The 19,001-nt window shown below is 39.7% G+C and overlaps 1 protein-coding gene across 2 annotated transcripts; it reads right to left on the bottom strand.

Moving 5' to 3' along the window:
• Window positions 1-302: 302 nt before the first annotated feature.
• Window positions 303-18,998, bottom strand: prdx3 (peroxiredoxin 3). Of its 2 annotated transcripts, XM_068052904.1 has the most exons (8): window positions 18,802-18,998; window positions 17,920-18,040; window positions 16,246-16,387; window positions 13,683-13,726; window positions 9,154-9,230; window positions 7,265-7,368; window positions 3,299-3,464; window positions 303-800 (listed from the first exon to the last, which is right to left on the bottom strand). In XM_068052904.1, the coding sequence occupies exons 1-8, from the start codon at window positions 18,820-18,822 to the stop codon at window positions 747-749; spliced, it is 729 nt and encodes a 242-aa protein (XP_067909005.1). In that variant the 5' UTR covers window positions 18,823-18,998; the 3' UTR covers window positions 303-746. The 2 variants fall into 2 exon arrangements, with proteins under 2 accessions (XP_067909005.1, XP_067909004.1); XM_068052903.1 differs by lacking the exon at window positions 9,154-9,230 and having other exon boundaries at window positions 13,683-13,818; window positions 18,802-18,994.
• Between the last annotated feature and the right edge of the window lie 3 nt (window positions 18,999-19,001).

Here is a 19,001-nt window from a genome sequence, read left to right as displayed (position 1 = left end):
TACAGGGAAAGGGCTAGGGAGTGGGATTAGCTGATTTGCTCTTGCAGAGAGCTGGCAAAGGCACAACGGGCTGAAAGGCCTCCTTCTAACCAAATCAGCCATCCTGTGGGAGGTCCAATGTCAACAAATACAACCACAAAATCCAGAATTTTAACCCTCAGTACAGCTCAAGCTTTAAGTACACCTCTTGCAATCCGTTTCTCCTGTGTTAACTAAAATTAGGTTTAGTCTGAATTTTTTCAGAAATGTAAGACGCTCTGGAGCATTGTAACAGTTTTGAAGAAATGGGAGGACAAAGAAAATAAGCATTTAGAGGTTTATTTAGAAGCATATATGCATATACTATATTTTAAAAGTAGCTGAAGTCATCATTTAAACAATAAACTTTGAACTTAATTTCTTTTAGAAAAAAAAAATCACCGCAGCACTTTCAATTAATTTTCTGGTACATGGTTAGTTACTACCTCAAAATTAATTAGTCAAGATATTTTGTCAGATCTTATACTTTTGGCATACTTCAGAGTAAATATCTTATTAAACAATGAGTGAGCATTTAGTAGTATAGTATTCATCTTCACTTGATCAACAAAATTCACTGGACAAACATTTCAAATTTAGTATCTTAGGCCTTGTGAACTTTAATCTGACATCCAACACTATTCTCAGGAAATGAAAACATCCACTTCTAAATACTTATTCTGAACAGTCCAAACTGGTACAAGAGTAACAGGTATGCAAATTAGATGCTACTCATTGACTTTTGAAAAGTATTCCTTAGCATCTTCTGGTGAAGGCTTGATCTGTAAAATAATAATGAACAGAATTGTTACACTTGTAGGTAAAAACATGCTTCTGCAATAAAATAATGTTAAAGATTGAGTAACTTGGTATAGTCCAAGCATGGGGAAGGTTAGAAGTGTAGAAAGTTGAAGTGGTTTAGAAATGTTTTGTTGAAGATGTCATTTATAATATACAGAAGCTGTTATATTCTCCTCGATTAGTCTAGAAGTTAAAAATGCAATCTCATTTCTAGCCAAAATCAGTAGTGTGAAAAGGGAGATTGGAGTGGTGGAGGAGGGAATTAAAAATGTACATGTAAATCAGTCAATCTAACAGCACAATGGTGCAATAAATAACGTGCCAACTTATGACATGTATAAAATAGCTTCAATCCCCCAATCCACAGAGTTGCTGATGTCAGCCAAAATGCCATGTTGAGATGCCAAATAACTTCACAGGCAATTGAAAATTGAGGGAACAGCACCCAGGCTTAATCCGATCCTTCATATCCCATCCAAGTTATACAGAATGCCAGTTCACCGACTAAATGTGAGATTATACTCAGTGGCACCAAGATCTGACTCGTTGATTGAACTTAAAATATGAACCACAAACTAGCATCGCCAGAGAACATTATACATAGAATTACATCGACTTTACAGCACAGAAATAGGCCATGCTGCCTAAATGGTCTGTGCCAGCATTTATGCTCCACATCAGCCTCCTCCCATCCTACTTCACTTAACTCTATTTTAAGATGAGAGTCCATACAGCAAATGATCAGTCTTCTAAAATAACAGGGAATATTTAATTTTACCAACACCAACATACAAACACTGAGGCTAACGGAAACAAAATGCACATTGTAAATGTTTCAGGTTTGTCATGATCATCATGAATGTCCGTTTACTTGCTTATCTTCCAATAAGTAGTTTTAATATTGTTCTTTTGTTTTCAATTGACTATTCGAGCCATTTGATATAAACACTTTCTGCCCAATTTCAATCTTTTAATCCAATCTTATTGTGCTAAAAAAAATCCTTAAGATGACAGTTCCATAGCTGCCATGATAGTTCCTCTCCCAAATTATGGTCATTAAAATTAGATATAACAAAATCATTAAAAGAAAACCACAAATTTATCTAGAAACTTGGTTTCAACAAGACTGTTTCCTCCCATCTTCCACAAGCAATAGACACACACCAGATTAACACAAATCTGATCATTTTAGACATCAGATACATCCTCCCCAACAAAAAAAATTGCATTAAATTTGTTTGCTCGCCAATTCCCAGCAGGAACTTTTCTTTTAAGAAAAAAAAAAGGAGCTTCCAGAAACTATGTATTTGCTCCTCGTCCCCTCCCAAAAATGAACAGGAGCCTTTGTTTGGGGGACTTGTTCATCTGCATTCAGACTCTAATTCAATGTAGCATGCCCAGAAGAGCCTATTTGATCTGCTTTTACCATGGCCCACACGTTCACAATTTGTTGGTGCTTTTGCCATCATCTAGTGCTCTTCCTCCACCAGTCTCCCAATGTAACACTGTAAATTCCGTAGAATGTGGGAAAGATGTGAAGTGTCACAGAAACAAAACAGAACAGGAAAAACGATGAGGGGAATGAGAAGGAATTAGAGAAAACAGTGTAGAGGAAAGGGGGAGTGAAGAAAGAGAGGGCATGGAAGAGCAATATGCCCAGCAGTCCGTGATGAGTAAACTTGTGTGATTATTTATTTCAGCATTGGATTAACAAAATACTGTTGTGGGAAATGGAGAAAAGAAAGAGACACTTGAGATTTAAGTTGATTGGATATGAGTGTACAAAAATCGGGACATAGTAAAGTTAAAGAAAAAGATTCTCTATTTTGAGTGGGAGGAAAGAGACCAGTTATAGTGGATTATGGAGAGGAGCTGTTAAGGGGAAATGGATAAACAGAAATCGGTAGACAAGTGATATTTACTGAGGAGTGGGGTGTTTCATGAAGAGAGGAAGAAAGAGAATGCATCTTTAACTCTGCTGGGAGCAGGAAGAACAGTTGATGTCAGTGCTTATATAATAAAAGCAAAATACGGCAGATGCTGGAAATCTGAAATAAAAACAAGAAATGCTGGACATACTCAGCAGGTCTGGCAGCATCTGTGGAGAGAGAAGCAGAGTTAACATTTCAGGTCAGTGACGGTTTTGAAGAAGGGTCACTGACCTGAAACGTTAACTCTGCTTCTCTCTTCACAGATGCTGCCAGACCTGCCGAGTATGTCCAGCATTTCTTGTTTTGATATCAATGCTTATCGTGTTAGTGTTATAAAACACATCTCCCAGTTCAATATTGATGGGAAATATGCTAGTATGAATTTAAAAGGCTTGAAATATGTGCAGATATTTGAGGTGACAACAGGTAAATACTAATTCTGTAATTCATGCAAAGCTTGTTTTAATTACTCTGCAACAGAATTGGTATGGATTAGTTTCTACAAATTACTTTAAATTGCTAAACAGAGTAACTGCAATTTTACAAACCGTTGGAGAGTCAGGGGTCCAATTGGCTGGGCAAACTTCTCCATGGGTTTCCACAAACTGGAATGCCTTAACTAAGCGTAGAGTCTCTTCAACGCTACGACCTACAGGCAGATCATTGATGCCAATGTGCTTGATAATGCTGTTAGTATCAATAATGAAAAGACCTCTGGTAAAATTAGAACATTTTAAAGTGAGAAAAATCAGAAAATATAATTTTGTAAATTACATTGCAAACAATTCATAAATCCTATTTCACTTTATGTGACAGGCTGAAATACTTACATCCAAGTGTACTTAAACAGAAAAACAACAGTTAAAAATATGCCTGAAGTGTCTCCAGTGGTGAGGGAAAGGCATAATAGTCAAAGCTGAGGAGTAAGTAGGCCTTAGGTAGAAAACAGTGCTGGCACATAGTTTTCTTCCTGAATCTGGAGTTCAAACTTTACTCAAACTGATTAAATTAAATTTTCTACAAATGCTTTAGGAGTCATAAATGAGCTGCCTATAATTTAGTACAAATAGAAAAAAGGCTGGCAACTGCAGGTCACAGAATGACTGATATAGCAAGTAGAAAGTTTCAGCCATGTAGTTGAAGATGTTCAAGGATATTGGTTGAGGTGTACTATTGCTTCAAAGCAGAAGATGCTTTCCTCTGCAACTGGCAAGCTTAAATGGTGACACATGAACACATTCCATGTGACCCCTTTGCAGGCAGGATAAAGAGCTTGATAACCAGTTTTAATTAGATATGTGTGTCACATATATGCCACAGATACATAGGATGTGCCAACAGGGAGGGGAATTGATGAGAATAACCACTAGTTACTTCAGTAATCAATTTTTAACCATTTAGCTTTTGATAAATGTGGCAGAAATGACCCCATTTTCATTGTAAATGGTAAATGCAGACACCAGGTTGACTTTAAAGGCACATTAATATTTCTAATCAGGCTTTAGCAGACCAAGGGATCATGGCCTGTAAGCATCACTCTTCCCTTGTTAATGTCCTTTTTTGCCACTGGTACCCTTTTGAGGGTCAACAGAAACAGGTGCTTGTTTTTCTGCTTCTGCAACCTTTATTCTCAGGAACAGCTGTTAATTCATATAATCATGAACACAGGAGGCCATTCAGCCCTTTTTGCTTTTGCACTTTGAAAGGGATATCCAATTAGTCCCACTCCCGTGCTCTTTAATCTTAGCCCTACAAGATTTTCCTTAGAGTATATATTCCTCAATTCCCTTTTGAAAGTGCTTCTAATACCCTTTTATGCAGTGTATTCCAGATCACTATAACTCACTACATACAAAAATTCTCATTGCCCCTCTGGTTATTTTGTTATTTATTTCAAGTCCGTTTCCTTGGTTACCAACCCTCCTGCCAGCGGAAACAGTTTCTCCCTATCTAACCGATTAAACACATCACAATTGAGAAGCTGCTCTATGACTGCAAAAGCTCTGACATTTAAATGGTTTCAGATGCAGCACAACGGAGACTTGGCTACATTCCTCCTTAATACTGGGACTCAGGTGAATCTCTCTACTTTCCCTCTCTGCCCTAAAATTTTGTATAGTCACATCTACACCTGAAGGCCACTCTGGATAGCAAAACTCATTCTCCGCAGTCTTCTGCATTGGTAAATTGACCCTCTTTTTCCCACCTCTGTTGTACTTTTGCACTAAGTGAGTCTGTTCAGCCAATCTCAATGAAACATTGTCTGTGATTGTCTGCACAGCTGAAGAATTAACTGCAGCAGTGGAAAGGGAAGGAAAAACCTTGCACGCCTGGCTCACATTCATGAGCAGAAGTAACTCATGCACTCAGTTGTTTGTGCACTCAGATGTAAGCCTTGTCTCAATGGTAGCACTCTTGTCTGTGAGTACATAACGCAGATGGACACTTCTGAGCAGCAGTGACTGAGTGCTGCCTGGCCAGTGAACGTGAAAGGCACTATATAAATGCAAGGTCTTTCTTTCTTTGTCACTGCTCCATTGAAAATAACCACCGGGCGTTAAAACTAAGGCAGGTGTAAAGAGCAGTTATGGGGTAAAAAGAGGCTGATATTTCACCTACTTGAGCGGAGTAAAACCATAATGTGCAAAAGTGAGAACTGCACCTTTCGATTTCACATAGGAACAGAAAACGATGTACAATTCTGGCAGTCCAGAAATAAGTTACAAGTTTTACCAATTTACCCCAGAAATTTCTAATGCATTTTGTAACTAGTAAGAATGCATATGTTCAACAATTTGTGGAGAGGTAGAGGAGGGAGAAAGATGTCACACCAGGTTGAATCAGACATTTTCATCTCAAGCAAACAAATTTACAAATTCAAAATGTGCCAAAGTCTAATTTACACATAGTAGGTGCGGAAAAGAACAAAAAAAACCTGACTTATTTAGTGCCTTTCACATCCTCCGAAAATCCCAATGCCCTTCACCAACTGATTACTTTTGAAATGTATTTACTACTACGAAGGCAAATGCACAATTTTCACACAGCAAAGCTCTACAAACAGCATATGAATAAGCGACTAAATTATCTCTTTCTGAAACAGCGGTTGAGGGAAGAAAATCATAAGATCTGTTATCTCTACCTGAACAGAATTAGCATATATTCCAAAAGATAGCACCATCCCTTAGTACTGCAATGAAGAAAGCAAAAGCAAAAATTTTGCTGATCTTTGGAACAGAGGGCGCTGCCCAGATTCACACAATGCAAACTGGATTATTGGAAAAGCATTTTGATGTTCGCAATCCCAAAGGACCACTTAAATTTCTAAACAAGGATAATACTTTGGCCTGGATATTGCTATTGGAATGTCAGCGAAACAGTCAGTGTTCGCCTTCAGTACCCAGAGACTGACAGTGACATCAGCACATGCCAGTTCAACGTGGAAATCCAGAAGTAATTCCTCGCTCCTCCATTGCGTGTGCTGTTGAAGTCTTCACAGGTAGAAAACATCTAGAAATCACTGAATTGAGGGGAAATCCCATTTTTATGCTATTATTCTTGCTGTAAAAACCCTTGAAAAGGTTATGCCTTGTGGAATGAAGTGCAACTGGGTTTTAATTGAATAAGGTATAATTACTGATCAACCATGTTTATGGAATGTCCAATTTCTCCAGTCATGATAAATATTCCATAGATTTTTAAATTAATCTTTAATAAGTTACAATATTTCAGCTTCTACCATAATCCCATGTCTATGTCCCAATTTTTATTTCACTTACTGTAAAATTATATAAAACAATTGATAAAACCGGCTCATTATTCCCTGGTTTGCAAGCTGAGAGAATTTTTCAATGCGATTGGCTGCTTAGCCTACTTGATGGCATCACTAGTGCTGAACGCCAGATATCCCCTACAGCTGGCGCCAGAATGAAACCAACGTGGAGAAAGGCAAAATCCACAGCACAGAGCTCAATAGATCTTTATGGGCAGCTTCGAGGACAGTGGCAAGCACGGTCACTTCACCGCTGACTGCAAAATCCAGGCCAATATAAATATTGCTTGAGAATACAGATTTAAAGGATGCCATTACTTTTTGATCCACATGCAGGGTAACTGAATAAATCAAATTTCATTGTTGTCACATGGCACTTTGAGGGGGGTGGTGTTTGAGGTGAAGGTATTCTACCATTCCTTTCATTTATCATTAAGGTCACTGGGGATACACTGACAGAAGATGTCAAGCTCCATTTTTATTTTGCAGAACTATAGGATTTTAACTGGTGTTTTGGGAAATGCACTCCACAATCCCCTTCATTTCAACATTAAAAACTGCAGTTCAGTGTCCTTGTCTAGACACTTCTATGCAACTTAAAATGTACTCGATCCCAACCTGGATGCAATTAGTGTATCATTACTACTGAGGAGGATAAGACTGATGTTAAACACTATTTCAATTCAGCTTAACCTGCAACAATGTAAAATTCATACTTTTCTTATAACATAGAACCTCTTACCTCAAAGCAATACCGGACTTTTCCAGTAACACTCCATAATCCCGAGAGATCTGCTTTGTTAAATCAGACAACAATGGTATATTCATATGCCCTAGACCCCCACTCTAGAAGGGAAAAATGAACATGGAGGAAAATTACCCAAAAATAGAAATTAAAAGATTTTACAGGTAAAAAGAAAAATGACTCCCAGATGTTGAAATGTAAATTTTAAAAACCTTATACAAAGTAGAAATAATCTTTTGAGAACTTCTGATTATTTCTGTGCCCACTATCCAAAACTCCCCCTCTCAACACCATCCCAAACAATGGTTACTCATGGACAAAGTCATAGAATCATAGAAAATTTAAGTCACAAAAAGAGGCTACTTGGTCCATCATGTCTGTGCCGGCCAAAAAACAATCCACCCATTCCAATACCACCTTAGAGCATTTGATCTGCAGCTTTGCAGATTATGGCACTTGAGGTGCATATCCAGACTCCTTTTGAATGAGTTGAGGGTTTCTGCCTCAACTACCCTTTCAGGCAGTGAGTTCCAGACTCCCACCAACCTCTTTGTTTGAAAACAATTTTCCTCATCTCTCCTCTAATCTTTCTACCAATCACTTTAAATCTATGCCCCCTACTGTCACAGACCTCTCTGCTAAGGTGAATAGGCTCTTCACCTCCACTCTACCCAGGCCCCTCAAAATTTTGTACATTTAAGTCAGATCTCCCCTCAGCCTTCTCTGTTCCAAGAACAACCACCCCAGCCTATCCAATCTTTCCTCATAGCTGCAGTTTTCCAGTCCTGGCAACATCCTCGTAAATAATAATAATTAATATGCTATGGTATGACTGCTCAAGGCAAAGCCCACAATCAAAAGATATGATTCTGATTGCAGTGGGAGCAATGCACTGTCAATTCAGTCCCGCTGCTCCACAGCTCACATCATACATATCTTAAAGCTTTCAATATCAAAGAAAGCAGCAGCCGAATTGAACAAATCTAGCAACCCCACTATTTAAGGGAGGGAGAGAGAAAACAGGGAATTACAGACCTGTTAGCCTTACATCAGTCATTGGGAAAATGTTAGAATCTATTCTAAAGGATGTGATAAATGAACACTTGGATAATAATGATCTGATTGGGCATTGTCAACATGGATTTATGAATAATGTTCAATAAACCTGTTGGAGCTTTTTGAGGATGTTACTAACAGAATTGATAAAGGGGAGTTGGTGGACGTGGTATACTTGGATTTTCAGAAGGCTTTTGGTTAACAGGAGGTTGGTTAGCAAAATTAAAGCACATGGGATAGGAGGTAATATACTGGCATGGATGAAGGATCAGTTAATAGGCAGAAAGCAGAGAGTAGGAATAAACGGGTCTTTCTCGCGTTGGCAGACTGTGACTACTGGGGTACTGCAGGGATCAGTGCTTGGGCCCCTGCTGTTCACAATATATATCGATGACTTGGATGTGGGGACCAAATGTAATATTTCCAAATTCGCGGATGACACAAAACTAGGTGGGAATGTGTGTTGTGAGGAAGATGCAAAGCAGCTTCAAGGGGATTTGGACAGACTTAGTGAGTGGGCAAGAACGTGGCAGATGGAATATAATATGGAAAAATGTGAGGTTATCCACTTTGTTAGGAGGAACAGATGTGCAGAGTATTTCTTAAATGATAAAGAGATTAGAAAATGTAGATGTACAAAGGGACCTGGATGTCCTTGTCAATAAGTCACTGAAAGCTAACACGCTGGTGCTGCAAGCAATTAGGAAGGCTAATGGTATGTTAGCCTTTATCGCAGGAGGATTTGAGTACAGGAGTAGTAAAGTCTTGCTTCAATTGTACAGAACCTTGGATCACATCTGGAGTACTGTGTGCAGTTTTGGTCTCCTTACCTTAGGAAGGATATCATTGCCATAGAGGCAGTGCAACGAAGTTTCACCAGATTTGTTCCCGGGATGGTGGGACTGTCCTATGAAGAGAGATTGGAGACAGTGGGCCTGTATTCTCTGGAATTTTGAAGAATGAGAGGTGATCTCATTGAAACCTACAAAATACTTAAAGGGATAGACAGGGTAGATGCAGGTAAGATGTTTCCCTTGGTTAGGGAGTCTAAAACCAGGGGACACAATTTCAAAATAAGGGTGAAGCCACTGAGGACAGAGATGAGTACTTTAGATGGGTCAGTTTTTGTCCAGTGTGTGCAGGAGGGTTTTTTGACACAGTATGTAGACAGGCCAACCACGGGCGATGCCACATTGGATTTGGTACTGGGTAATGAACCCGGCCAGGTGTTAGATTTAGATGTAGGTGAGCACTTTGGTGATAGTGATCACAATTCGGTTAGGTTTACCTTAGCGATGGGCAGGGACAGGTATATACCGCAGGGCAAAAATTATAGCTGGGGGAAAGGAAATTATGATGCGATTAGGCAAGATTTAGGATGCGTAGGATGGGGAAGGAAACTGCAGGGGATGGGCACAATCGAAATGTGGAGCTTATTCAAGGAGCAGCTACTGCGTGTCCTTGATAAGTATGTACCTGTCAGGCAGGGAAGAAGTTGTCGAGCGAGGGAGCCGTGGTTTACTAAAGAAGTTGAAGCGCTTGTCAAGAGGAAGAAGGCGGCTTATGTTAGGATGAGACGTGAAGGCTCAGTTAGGGCGCTTGAGAGTTACAAGCTAGCCAGGAAGGATCTAAAGGGAGAGCTAAGAAGAGCAATGAGAGGACACGAGAAGTCATTGGCGGATAGGATCAAGGAAAACCCTAAGGCTTTCTATAGGTATATCAGGAATAAAAGAATGACTAGAGTTAGATTAGGGCCAATCAAAGATAGTAGTGGGAAGTTGTATGTGGAAGCAGAGGAGATGGGGAAGCGTTAAATGAATATTTTTCATCAGTATTTACAGTAGAGAAAGAAAATGTTGTCGAGGAGAATACTGAGATTCAGACTAGTAGGCTAGATGGGATTGAGGTTCACAAGGAGGAGGTGTTAGCAACTTTGCAAAGTGTGAAAATAGATAAGTCCCCTGGGCCAGATGGGATTTATCCTAGGATTCTCTGGGAAGCCAGGGAGGAGATTGCAGAGCCTTTGTCCTTGATCTTTATGTCGTCATTGTCGACAGGAATAGTGCCGGAAGACTGGAGGATAGCAAATGTTGTCCCCTTGTTCAAGAAGGGGAGTAGAGACAGCCCTGGTAATTATAGACCTGTGAGCCTTACTTCGGTTGTGGGTAAAATGTTGGAAAAGGTTATAAGAGACAGGATTTATAATCATCTTGAAAAGAATAAGTTCATTAGCGATAGTCAGCACGGTTTTGTGAAGGGTAGGTCGTGCCTCACAAACCGTATTGAGTTTTTCGAGAAGGTGACCAAACAGGTGGATGAGGGTAAAGCAGCGGATGTGGTGTATATGGATTTCAGTAAGGCGTTGATAATGTTCCCCACGGTAGGCTATTGCAGAAAATACGGAGGTATGGGGTTGAAGGTGATTTAGAGCTTTGGATCAGAAATTGTCTAGCTGAAAGAAGTCAGAGGGGGGTGGTTGATGGCAAATGTTCATCCTGGAGTTTAGTTACTAGTGGTGTACCGCAAGGATCTGTTTTGGGGCCACTGCTGTTTGTCATTTTTATAAATGACCTGGAAGAGGGTGTAGAAGGGTGGGTTAGTAAATTTGCGGATGACACGAAGGTCGGTGGAGTTGTGGATAGTGCCGAAGGATGCTGTAGGGTACAGCGGGACATAGATAGGCTGCAGAGCTGGGCTGAGAGATGGCAAATGGAGTTTAATGCGGAAAAGTGTGAGGTGATTCACTTTGGAAGGAGTAACAGGAATGCAGAGTACTGGGCTAATGGGAAGATTCTTGGTAGTGTAGATGAACAGAGAGATGTTCTTGGTGTCCAGGTACATAAATCCCTGAAAGTTGCTACCCAGGTTAATAGGGCTGTTAAGAAGGCATATGGTGTGTTAGCTTTTATTAGTAGGGGGATCGAGTTTCAGAGCCACGAGGTCATGCTGCAGCTGTACAAAACTCTGGTGAGGCCGCACCTGGAATATTGCGTGCAGTTCTGGTCACCGCATTATAGGAAGGATGTGGAAGCTTTGGAAAGGGTGCAGAGGAGATTTACTAGGATGTTGCCTGGTATGGAGGGAAGGTCTTACGAGGAAAGGCTGAGGGACTTGAGGTTGTTTTCGTTGGAAAGAAGGAGGAGAGGTGACTTAATAGAGACATATAAGATAATCAGAGGGTTAGATAGGGTGGATAGTGAGAGTCTTTTTCCTCGGATGGTGATGGCAAACACGAGGGGGTTGAGGGGTGATAGATATAGGACAGATGTTAGAGGTAGTTTCTTTACTCAGAGTAGTAGGGGCGTGGAATGCCCTGTCTGCAACAGTAGTAGACTCGCCAACTTTAAGGGCATTTAAGTGGTCATTGGATAGACATATGGATGAAAATGGAATAGTGTAGGTCAGATGGTTTCACAGGTCAGCGCAACATCGAGCGCCGAAGGGCCTGTACTGTGCTGTAATGTTCTAATTCTAATTCCTAGATGAGAAGACATTTCTTTACTCAGAGTTGTGAATCTTTGGAATTCTCTACCCCCAAAGGGCTGTGGAAGCACAGTCATTGAGTATGTTTAAAGCAGAGATTGACAGATTTCTAAACACAAATAACATAAGGGATATGAGGATAATGTGGGGAAAAAGGCATTGAAGTGGGTGATCAGCCATGACCGTATTGAATGGTGGGGCAGACTCAATGGGCTGAATGCTCTACTCCTGCTCCTATGTTCCTATAAATCTCCTCCGTACCCTCTCTAGTGCAATTCCATCCTTTCTGTAATGAGGTGACCAGAACTGCACAGTACTCAAGTTGCAGCATAACCAATGAGTTATACAGTTCCAGCATAACCTTCCTGCTCTTATATTCTCTACCTCGGCTAGTAAAGGAAAGGATTCCATGCGCCTTCTTAACCACCTTATCAACCTGTCCTGCTACCTTCAGGCATCTGTGGATGTTCACTCCAAGGTCCTTCGCTTCCTCTACACTTCTCAGTACTTTCCCATTAATCATGTATTCCTTTGCCTTGTTTGACCTCCCCAAATGCATCACCTCACACTTCTCCAGGCTGAATTCCATTAACCACTTTTCTGCCCATCTGATCAGTCCATCAATATCTTCCTGCAACCTACAGCTATCCTCCTCGCTATCTACCACACGACCAATCTTTGTGTCGCCTGCAAACTTCTTGATCATACCCCCTACGTTTACGTCCAAATCGTTAATATATACCACAAAAAGCAGGGGACCCAGTATTGAGCTCTGCGGAAAGCCACTGGAAACAGCCCTCCTGTCGCAAAAACACCAGTCAACAATTATCCTTGTTTTCCGCCACTGAGCCAATTTTGTATCCACCTTGCTGCATTTCCCTGGATCCCATGGGATTTTTTTTTTAAAAACCAGTCTGCCATGTGGGACATTGTCAAAAGCCTTGGTAAAATCTATGTCGACCACATCAACTGCACTACCTTTATCTATCTTCCTTGTTACTTCATCAAAAAATTCGATCAAGTTGGTCAAACAAGATCTTCCCGTAACAAGTCCATGCTGATAGTTTATCCTGTCTCTCAGAATAGATGCCAATAATTTGTGCACGACTGAGGTTAGACTGACTGGCCTGTAATTATTTGGTCTATCCCTCACTCCCTTTTTAAACAGGTACAATATTAACAGTTCTCCAATCCTCCGGCATGACACCTGTATCTAGTGAAGTCTGGAAAATGATGGTCAGATCTTCCACTACTTCCTCTCTTGCTTCATGTTCTATAGATCTTAACTTCTTATAGTCACCACCTAAAATTATTCAGTTTTATCGTTATCCTTATAAGACACTCCTTTATTTTCAACATTGAAAACTTGAAACAAAACTTGGGCACCGCAACCTCACAGCTCCAGCAACCCGGGTTCAATTCTGGGTACTGCCTGTGTGGAGTTTGCAAGTTCTCCCTGCGTCTGCGTGGGTTTCCTCCGGGTGCTCCGGTTTCCTCCCACATGCCAAAGACTTGCAGGTTGATAGGTAAATTGGCCATTAGCAATTGTCCCTAGTATAGGTAGGTGGTAGGGAAATATAGGGACAGGTGGGGATGTGGTAGGAATATGGAATTAGTGTAGGATTAGTATAAATGGGTGGTTGATGGTCGGCACAGACTCGGTGGGCCGAAGGGCCTGTTTCAGTGCTGTATCTCTAAACTAAACTAAACTTGGTAATCTGAAGGATTAAAACACTAGTAAATTGCTTAGCAGTTACATTCTTCAAATATGAATTTTATAGAACTACTGCACCCAAACCCAACTAAAATCCCAACGCTTCTAAAAGGCAAATAAACCGCAGACAGGTTCCTAAAATCTTCATGTCTACTTCCATACCTTTTTTGGAGTGTTGATCCAGGCAAGATGGGAGAAGTGAGAGTCTACAGAAACACCAATTACTTCACAGTTTACATCATGGAACTCATTTGCTTGGTTACTAAATGCAATGATTTCAGTTGGACAAACAAAGGTGCTGGAAAAAGAAACAACTTTTTTTTCAAAAGACTGATTCATAAGATCACAGAACCTGTTTTTAAACTAATAATAACCAGAGCAGTGAAAAGATGAAACCTGATTAAAAGAAATCCCATCAGTGGCTTGCTTTCTAGCAAATACTTAAAATGGTTGAACACAAATATGCTTTTGTTTATACAGACACAATTGTGTTTTTAAAAATGCTTTATAAAATGGAACTTAAAACCTGGGATCGTTGTCCACATCATTGTGCAGGTAACAAAATATAGTACTGGGAGAGAAGGAAATGAGCAAGGGCAAAGCTGTGGCAAACAGATTTCAATGCAGGCAAATGTGAGGGCATTCACTTTGGACCTAAAAAGGTTAGAAGAGTACTTTCTAAATGGTGTAAAGCTAGAAACAGTAGAAGCCCAAAAAGACTTGGAGGTCCATGCAGATAGGTTACAATGTCATGGGCAGGTACAGAAAATAATCAAAAAGACTAATGAAATGCTGGGCTTTTTATGTAGAGGACGAGAATACAAGGGGGTAGAAGTTATGCTACAGCGATGCAAAGCTGTAGTTAGTCCATACCTGGAGCACTGAGAGCAGTTCTGGGCACCACACCTTTAGGAAGGTTATACTGGTGTTGGAAGAAGTGCAGCATAGATTTACCAAAATGATACAGGAACTCCGAAGATTAAATTACAAGCAGAGATTACACAAATGCGGGTTGCATTCCCTAGAATTTAGGTTAAGGGGTGCTTTGAATAAAGCTTTCAAGATGTTAAGGGAACAGATAGGATGAAAAGAGAAACCATTTCCACTGGTTGTAGAGTCTGGAACTAGTAGACTTTGGCTAAAAATTGAAGTCAGGCCTTTCAGGGGTATAGTTAGGAAACACTTTTACATGCAGAGTGGTAGAAGTTTAGAATGTTCTTCCGCACATGACAACTGATGCTAGATCAATTGTTAATTTTAAATCTAAGATGGATAGGTTTTTGTTAACCAAAGGTATTGAGGGATATGGGGCAATTGCAGGTATGTGGAGTTAGGTCACAGAGCAGCCATGATCTCAATGAATGGTGGAACAGACTTGAGGGCTTAAATAGCCTACTCCTGTTCCTATAAAAGGGTATCTTGAGGGGAAAATGGGGACTGAGAATGACAGAATGAAAACTATCCAGACATGTATCATCTCCCTAAATGATCTTTAGGAACTATTCATACAGGCACCATCCCGCATTTTCAAATTCAATTTTCGGGATTTAAATCACTCGTTTGCATCGGTTGTCTTTAAAAGTGTTCAGCACATTTTTAGCGTAGCATTTAATTTCGCAATGCTTAGAAACATTAGTGCACCAATATCAATAGAAGGACTCGATTTTGAGTTGTTACTTTACTCCAGAACAAAGTAATGCTCCTCGAATCTTAAACCCTTGGTTGTTGAAATGGAGTTATTTAGTAAATAGGGTTAAACAATTTAAAAGTTGTTTTGAAAGCACACAGGTATAGTTCCCAGTGGGTTCATCTTCAAAAGTATCAGAAGTGTTTGATGTGAGAAAGCCTTTCTGATGGTTCAAGTGTGAATAATAATTGAGAAAAAGCACTGTAACCTTACCAACATTCTAAAAGCTGCCTGCTGTAGCAATGATTATTTTTCATATTGCATTTATGATTCCCCCTTCCCAAATATTGCAAAACAACATAGAGTTTAAGGTAGGAGCAAATTCCTGGGTGTGTGATATGCCAGTAACTCTCAATATCTTAGTGTGTTTAAGTATATTTAACTTTGCTGAAGAATATGAAATTCTTAATTTTTCAGTTGCTACCCTGTATAAAGCATGGCAGTGATACACAAGAAACTACACCACCAGTCGTTTAATCCGTACAAGAATACAGATATAAGCAAGGAAATCTGAAAGCACAAAAGTAGCCACGAATTATTGTTGATAGGGTGGGGATTCAAACTGAGAGAATAAAAAGTGAAAGATCAGAGCAAACAGAAATATAAGCAGAGCAAAAAAAGACCAATAGCAAACACAAAACCGATGTATACAAGTTAAAATCATGGATGGAACCTAATCCACAGGATAGAGTAATCAAGAATGGGAGCACACAGCACTTGTTCCCTAAAAGATGAACTCCACCCATCACTTGGTTAATATTTTCAAAGCTGATAACAGGACTTAAGATATTCAGGGCCTCCTCCTCCTTAACTCTGAGCAGCACACGATAATTTCTACTCTGAATTTTTTTTTTACTTTTCTCAGAAAATACTTGCAACATATACTGTTCCTATGCATTAACATTGCTCTTCCAACTGTTATCAAAAAAAAGATGCACTAAGAAGCAATTTGTGCAAAATTTGGCAAAAAAATTAGATAAGAAGTTCTTTATCTTGCATTCAAGCCTTAAGCAAATTTCACATGGGAAGACTACTTACAAATCCAGAGGATAGAAGAAAATGACCAGATATTTTCCCTTGAAGTCATCCAAGTTGATCTCTTTGAATTCACCACTGACCACAGCAGTGCCCTTGAAAAATGGAGCAGGTTGGGTAACAGCAGGAGTAAAGTTTGAACAAGCTGAAAAGTAGAAGCACCAATCATCTATTAGAGCTTACACTCCTTATCAATCCCACAACCACACACAAAGAACATTTTCATGAATATTCATTTTCCTTCAGTCTACCTACACAATGAATATTTTTTAAACACTGTTACATAGAAACTTCAAGTTGCATTCTCAGTATGAAAATAAGATCCTCAGGGGAAAAAAAACAAAGATCAGAGAAAAATTAAGCACTCTAAACACATATAGCCTAACAAAATGTAATTGACATTTTACAAATGGACTGGAGATTTTTTTTTTTTTAAATGGGATGCTAGTAAAATGCTAGGAGTGAAAATTCCCTTTATGGCAGATTAGTAAAAGGATTAAAATCAAAATCAAAAAGGTGCACCATATTAAATTGCTCCCTGCAGATACAGTTACATTGCATTTCCTAACTTCACATTAGTACAATACTGTGAATAGTATTAACAAGTAGGTCTAAGTTTTGCTGCCCCTTCTGTACAAAATACAAAAAAAAAAGCACTGCTTAGCACATATTAAAAGCACATGCAGAGCCCTGGCTGCTAGCATCCAATGCAGGTGACAATCTTAAATGGCAGAAAAAAAAACTGCAAAAGTAGGATTTTTTCACATTTAGATTTCAGAGCAGAAGAGGGATCTCCAGTCACAGCTGATAAATCACAAAGGCCAATGAGAAAGCAAATAGGGTTTGTATCATCAGGACAGTACAATAAAATTCTAAGGATACGATAGTTATATATACAGCTGCACTTGGAATTGCATTCAGTTTTGATCCCCACATATCAGGATATTGAGATGCTGGAGAAGATAAAGGAGGAAAACCAAAATGATATCCAAGGAACTGCGACTATGTTTATTAAAGAGCAGGCTTAGAGGAGATATGATTGAGGTTTAAACATGATGGACATAGATTCTGTCCAGTTGAACAGATTATTTGAAAATGGATACAGATGAGAGAAATGAGGGCATTTGTATAAAATACATGAGCAAAGAGAAAGATTACATGTTCAGAGAAGGAGATTTCAAGTTATAAAAAATTAAATGGAGTGGCTGACAGTAGAAAGACAAATTACCATGGTCTCCTACAGCTTGTTTGATTGAGAGATTCCTCTCTGACCCTGTAAGTCAGAGTTTCTTTTCCTAAATTGGCCAGCTTTTATCTCGTTTTGTTTCTTCTAGAAGATTGCAGTAGTGTGGATTTGGATTGTTGGTGTTTGTTGCTGCGTCAAATTCTGAAAATTCTTAGTTGTATTATCTGAGCAATTTATTTTCCCAATGCAATTTTAGAAAAGTGTTTGTCTAAAGAACATGCTCTTCCTGAAACACATTTTAGACTACCGTAGTATTTTAAAATTAGAGGGAAATTTATTAGTGGTGACAGGTTAGAGTGGAAAAAGCACTTAAGACTGGTTTCTGGTTCTGTAACCTGTAACTCCGGCTTTCTGTGAAGAGGCATACTCAGTTTATTGTTTCCAGTCAAAATGAGATCCTTTAGAACATACCAATTTCCCAGGACACTTACTTGTACTGAAGCTGTGTTTATGATTCGTGAAAGAGGTTGAAATCCGACAGTGTGCTGCAGCATTTTTCTGAATGCCGTGCAGTCGAACAGCTGCAGAAACTCCCCTGCATGCTTGGTGAAGCTGCAAAGGAGTACAAGCAGAAGAGACAATAAAATCACTCCAACTGAAAGAACATTTAGTCGCATTTTAATCGAAGTTTGGTCCAAACATAAAGATTAGTATAATAAAAGCAAAATACTGCAGGTGCTGGAAATCTGAAATAAAAAGTGCTGGAAATACTCAGCAGGTCAGGTAGCATCTGTGGAGAGAGAAGCAGGTTAACGTTTCAGGTCAGTGACCTTTCATCAGAACTAAAGATTAGTAATGTGGTTCCCAAGCAGGTGAATTTCAACGCATTAAAAACGATCGGAATTGGGACCACTTTAAATCCTTTAACCTGCAAAACAAAAGTATGAAGTTGGAAGGAAGAGTCTTGACCTTCAGCAACTATTTTGCAGAGACGGTTGATAACTGAGCTGTCCACTCTACTTCAAAATACTGTGTGACATCAGTGATAACAACACTGAGCCACATCGCCGCGTGTTTGAAGTTTGGGGAGAAAACTGCCTCGCTAATGATAAAGCTGTCACCCCCATGTTAACAACACTGTAAAATGTTTTTTTTAAAAAAAGAAACGTTAACTAAAAGTTCCTGGAGCACGGCGTTAGTTTAATTCTGATATGCAGAAAAGTATCAAACAGCAGCCGAATTTTTATTTTAAACGCTAACATTCCCCGGTGCGAATTAAAAGTGTCATTCAGAAGCAGCCCACTGGCGGGTATAACGAGAATTCACCATAGTTCATATAAACATCAATATATAAATATAAACCGCCTGCTCACCCGAGCCACCTGCGCCGCCATCTTGCTGCAGCCCCAGGCCCGGCTCCCAGTGACGCTCACTCAGACTCCAAACAGCAGCGTCAACAATTAAAACAAAATAACAGACACCACTTCACTCCGATGACAAACGCGGCTGCCATGAAGAAACTAAATATAAACGTGAGAAAGGAATAATTAACATCAGGCTCGCCTCGCCCACC

The sequence above is a fragment of the Heterodontus francisci genome, chromosome 20 (assembly GCF_036365525.1).
Source record: "Heterodontus francisci isolate sHetFra1 chromosome 20, sHetFra1.hap1, whole genome shotgun sequence".
In the NCBI taxonomy this organism is placed as follows: domain Eukaryota; kingdom Metazoa; phylum Chordata; class Chondrichthyes; order Heterodontiformes; family Heterodontidae; genus Heterodontus; species Heterodontus francisci.
The sequence above is the reverse complement of the archived record's forward strand: the minus strand, read 5'-3'. Positions and strand labels throughout refer to the sequence as shown.

Excerpts from the sequence above, each read along its gene's own strand:
- prdx3 (XM_068052903.1), bottom strand. The coding sequence starts at position 18,822 with ATGGCGGCGCAGGTGGCTCGG. Across the intron at positions 13,819-16,245 it reads TTCTTCTATCCTCTGGATTT|CACCTTTGTTTGTCCAACTG; the intron begins GTAAGTAGTCTT and ends TTCTTTTTCCAG. Across the intron at positions 3,465-7,264 it reads AAGTCCGGTATTGCTTTGAG|AGGTCTTTTCATTATTGATA; the intron begins GTAAGAGGTTCT and ends TAATTTTACCAG.